The sequence below is a fragment of the Mus pahari genome, chromosome 1 (assembly GCF_900095145.1).
Source record: "Mus pahari chromosome 1, PAHARI_EIJ_v1.1, whole genome shotgun sequence".
In the NCBI taxonomy this organism is placed as follows: domain Eukaryota; kingdom Metazoa; phylum Chordata; class Mammalia; order Rodentia; family Muridae; genus Mus; species Mus pahari.
In genome coordinates, this window is record NC_034590.1 from 158,893,174 (window position 1) to 158,898,383 (window position 5,210).

The 5,210-nt window shown below is 46.3% G+C and overlaps 1 protein-coding gene across 2 annotated transcripts in view; it reads right to left on the bottom strand.

The window, feature by feature from the left end:
* Stn1 (STN1 subunit of CST complex) overlaps positions 1-4,345 on the bottom strand; it is a 37,778-nt gene extending 33,433 nt beyond the window's left edge. The window contains exons 1-2 of one of the 2 annotated variants that reach the window (XM_029541228.1): positions 4,044-4,320; positions 3,412-3,587 (exon numbers count right to left, since the gene is read on the bottom strand). In XM_029541228.1, the coding sequence (XP_029397088.1) occupies positions 3,412-3,565 (154 nt within the window). In that variant the 5' untranslated portion in view covers positions 3,566-3,587; positions 4,044-4,320. Of the gene's footprint in view, positions 1-3,411; positions 3,588-4,043 lie in introns of both variants that reach the window. The other variant, XM_021207427.2, reaches the window with a different exon arrangement.
* Between the last annotated feature and the right edge of the window lie 865 nt (positions 4,346-5,210).

The window sequence follows — 5,210 nt, forward strand, 5'->3', positions numbered from 1 at the left end:
AATCCTATCTTCAGGGAAGGTAACCTGAACATAGATTCAAAACTTTTAACACATAAAACAATGAACAAGCAAAAAAAAAAAAAAAAAAAAAAAAATAGACCACACAACTAAATACCACAGACTTCACATTCCTACCAGTGAAAGCCAAAGGTCAGGGGTATGGAGATGGTGTTTCACAAGGCAAGCCAAGCAGTACCCTGCCAGGTAAAACTTCACCGGTTTAGGGCCCCTTTTCAGCTACCAGACTCCAGCGTCGCTGGGATCCTCTGCCTTGCCTGTTACACGCTGTTTATGTGACTCCCGCAGCTTTGATACTTAGCCAGAATGCAGGAAGGGGCCGTACTTAATGATTACAATTTATAAGAAAGGGGACAAATCAGTAGGCTACAAAAGTGCAGAGGAAGGTGTGGAGGGCTCCACACCTAGGACATATCACCCTCTGACACAGTACACTTAACTAACCAGGTCAGCTCATGCACGCCTCAGCATGGGTTTCATGGTGTAGGCATGATCGATTCACTGGTCATATGACCTCACCCTCCAAGATCAGGTTGATAGGGTCTCTCGTTAATTCCCAACCCTCAATTAATTGGGTATAGATAGGTCCATTTTGATAACATGTTCCATTAATATAAACTAAGGTGTGGCCCCACCTCCAGTTACAAAGACACTCCTTCTCTCAGGGAATTCCAAAGACAGAGATTATTGCCCAGAACCAAGTTCAAAGGGCAAGTAAATTACAGGGCACATTTTGTCTTCTGTAGCTGTTAACCTCTATTTGTTTGTTTGTTTGTTTGTTTGTTTCAGATACTCTGGCATTAAAATTTTCTAAGTTTTATGGAGTCACAAGTGTCTTGTTTGGTTGGTTTTTGTTTTGTCATTTTCTGGCCTTGAGCTGACAGAGATCTCCCGGCTTCTGCAGCCTGTCAAACCCTGGGATTATAGGCAAACATCACCACATCTCTCTTGTCTTGCTTTTAGAGCCTCGGTGTCAAGTAGACCAGGCCGGCCTTGGGTGTGGCTGAGAATGAAAGACCCTGGATTCCTGATCTGCTTCCACCTTCTGAGTGCTGGGATTACAGCTGTGTAATCCACATCTGGCTCACAAGAATTCTCTTTATGGTGACCTAAGACACAAGCCCAAGCCAAAAAAAAACCTAGAGTAGTGGGGTTTCCTACGCTCTTGGAATTCAACAGCATAAGTCTATGATGTTAGCTTCATCCATGAGATTTCCTCTTACAACATCTGAGACAGTCTCACCAGAGAGGGAAAGGATCACAGGGCTGGGCCTCACTGGTTTTAACACATCATCACATCCTTTTGCCCACAGAGATGCCCCTGGTACTTGCTTGCTTCCTTATTCACAGATCTTTGAAGAAAACTGGCATTTGGTGTGAATTAATTCCTTCCCAAGGAGATGAGCTATGAAGAACACCAGATAATTCTGGAAAACTCTGGAGGAGGCTGGCTGCCTTCCAAGTGAAGGGGAAAAAAATCCACAGACTAAATTCAACAGTTGGTAGGGAGTAAAGGTGTAGGAAAAGAATTCTGTACAAACGGCTTTAGAAGGTCATCCAAGCACATACAATGGACCGCAAAAATCTCTTTTCATTCAAACTGGGAATATTTGAGAGCCTATCTTTTGTTGTTGTTGTTGACTCAAAGCTTATTATTCAGAAGGTCCCTGAATGGAAACTTCACAAAATTGCATGGGGTTTAACCAAAGTTCTCACAAAACACAGTAAACTCCCAGAGGACTACCCACAGCCACCTATATTACTCCAATCTATATATTTGTTAAACTTTCAGGTATGATAATCATATCTCTAGTAACCAATACTTTAATTTTAAAAATTGTGCTGGGGAGATGGTTCAGTTAGTAAAACACCTGTGGCACTCGCAGAGCGGCCTAAATTCTGACCATCGCCCCCAAAGAAAAGCCCAGCTTGTTTGCATATACTTGTAACCCTGTATGGGATCAGGCAGACATGAAAAGATCTTTCAAGCTCATTGGCCAGCCAGCCTACCTGAACTGATAGCTTCCAAAGTTAGCAAAACACCTTGCCTTAAAAAATAAAGGTAAAAAGAAAAAGAAAAATAAAAAAAAATAAAAAAAACAAATAAAGGTGATAGCCGGGCGTGGTGGCACACGCCTTTAGTCTCAGCTCTCGGGAGGCAGAGGTAGGCGGATTTCTGAGTTCGAGGCCAGCCTGGTCTACAAAATGAGTTCCAGGACAGCCAGGGCTACACAGAGAAACCCTGTCTCAAAAAAACCAAACAAATAAATAAATAAAGGTGAGCCCAGTGTGGTGAGGTGCACCTTTAATCCCAGCACTTGGGGAGGCAGAGGCAAGTGTTCAAGGCCAACATGGTCTACAATGAGTTTTAGGACAGCCAGGGTTACACAGAGAAACTTTATCTCAACTTTCACGCCCCCTCCTCGCCTGCCCCATAAGGTGAAGGGCTGGAGAGATGGCTCAATGGTAAAGAGCACTGGTTGCTCTTCTGGAGGACCTGTGTTCAATTCCTAGAACCCATTTGGTGGCTCACAACCATCTGTAACGCTGGTTCCAGGGAACCCCTCTTCTGCCCTCTGAGGACACCTGCACACACATAGTACACAACAAAACATCCAGACACACAAAGTAAAAATAAAATATGTTAAAAACAAACTTTAGAAAGTGAAAAATCGAGGAAGACACCTAAAGGTGCATACATGAGACTCCCATGAGCATGTATGTATACTACACACATGTGCTATACATTGCTTTACAGTTTCCACTGGAGTTTCTCAAGGGCTCACCTACTGCAAGCAGATGTTGTCATAACTCACGGATATGCTAGGTGACGTCCTTCCTCCCAGGAATTTCTATTACTTTGTGATTAACTCAAACCAAAACCAACCCCCACACGTTTACCGAGAGGACACCGACACTTTGCAGAAAGTGAGTCACACAACCAGAAAGGTAAGTCCCATGTTATGACTTAAGCCTGCCTAGTCCACTCAGAGGCAGGCTCCCAAAAGGAATCAAGGCATTTTAAAGTATGGAATCCCTTAAGCATATGTGGTTTTAGTTACATATTTTATTGAGAAAAGGTCTTACATAGCCCAGGCTGGCTTTGAACCCCTCATCGTCTCTACTTCCATCATCCAAGTGTTGGAACTCTATCTATCTGGTTATGTACTGGTTGGGAGAAGGACCTCAATGCACAGCTTATGCCCTCAAAGTTCGATGAACTTCAAATTTTTAGACTGTCTTTAATTTGCACAAAAATCACAGAAATAAACTCTTTCCAAGGTTGAGGCTTAGATAGCTTTCAGACAGGGCTCTCCAGATGCTCTAAGCCTCTGGCTTTCTGTATCTTTGAGGGTCAGGGCGCAGCATCCACTAAGCTGGCGGAGCACATACCTGGCACTTGTTGGGACTCCTTCATCTCCAGGATATCCTTGATGTAGAGTTTTGCAAAGGCTAGAAACACAGGATCCAGGCCCCAAAAGAGGGGCAGGATCTCCTCTTCCCTTGGACTGGATTCACACTCCATCAAAAGGCAGGGTTGTGGCATCTGCTAACCCAGAGCCAAGACCCTATAAAAGACACAAAAATAAGGTTTCAGGGCGTTTAATGTGGGTAAGGGTCATCCAGAAGTCTTAGGAGGGTAAAATAGGGGTTCAGAGCCCTGTCAAACTTCATGCCTAGTGGATGGCAAAGTCCTTGTATGAGGCTCCTTCTGACGAAATACCAACTGAGAATCAGTTAAACACCAAATTTTCTTTGCAGACGTGGTCTCAGATTGCCCAGGCTGATCTTAATCTAGCTATGTAGTTGAGGATGGTTTTGAACTAGTGATCCTCCAGCCTCCTCCTCCAGTACTGGGATTACTGTCATGTCCCATCAGACCTGGCTTATACAGTGCTGGGGATAGAACACAGGGCTTCATGCAAGGCTTCATGCAGGCTAGGCAAGTGCTGCTCTCCAACTGAGCTACATCCCCTAAATTTACTAACTCTCTACTTTGAGGATAACCATACACACAGGCGTACCCCAAAGAAGTTTAAACGAGTGAATCCGGAGAGTAATGGAAAGTCCCTGTGGCCGTGAACTTTGGGGCCCTGGAGGTGTGTCTATCTACGCTTCGACCCTTCACCTTCTGGGAAGAGCGGAGGAAAGGAAAACGAGGCAGAAATCAGAGCAGTTTACAGCCTCTCCCGAAGCAGGAGCAACTAGCCAAGATTGCCGAACCAGTTCCGGTTGCGAGAAGGAAGCGAGCACACTCCCGCCGGCGTATTTCCTTCCCGCCACCCGCGCCTAGCTACCGCCAGCCACTCCCGCCGAGGCCACGCCCCTGACGTCCGCCTCAAGGCCACGCCCACACCACGCATCGGCTCCGCCCACGCTGTCTTTCCCGGTCTACACCCTGCGCAGGCTCTTCGGAGTCCATTCTAATCTCGGAGATTCCCGAGCCAGCCCGGGAATTCCTGCTGCTCAAATCCCGCCTTCCACGTCACGTTTGTCACTCCGATTCCCTCAGACGGTTCCCGGAAATTGGGACGGGATCAAACTTAATTTTCTTTTAAAATTGGGGCAGGGGGTTGTCTTGACTGATTAAAACAAACAACAAAATTAGGCAATGGGGTGTTTTACCGTTTCTTCACAGCTGGTAATGATCCCCTGACACGCTGTAGGGATGCTGTAGTCTCGCTTGCAGATGTTCTGATCTAAACCTGAGGCCCCGAGTGAATGAGAGGTCTTGTCTCTAACGGAAACCACCCCTACGAGGTTTCCTCCTTTAACTCTTGAGAGACTGACGATTCTTGTAAACCACGGCCACCTCGTTGGAGCCCTGTCTCCAGCGTCTCCACCCATATAAAGAAAGAAGTTCTTCCCTACTCACAGGGACTCACATGCCTAGGAGAGGGCAGGTCGCTCACTCCAGCGGCAAAAGAGGCAGGAGGCCAAAGAGATCATTGCTAAACTCTCAGAGAACGGCTGGGATGGAAACTGGGTGTCATTAGAACCATGGCTTCCAGTTACCTCCCTGGCCACAGAAGGAGCGGACAAACAGTGTCTCCCAGACTCTGTGGCACAAACCGGCTGGGCCCGTAGAGTTTAAGATCTGTGTAAGCCCAACCCCTCTCTGATGAAGAGGTTCTCCCCAAGGAAACATAGTTGGACGGACCCTCTCTAATAGAAACATTTCTCCCCAAGGA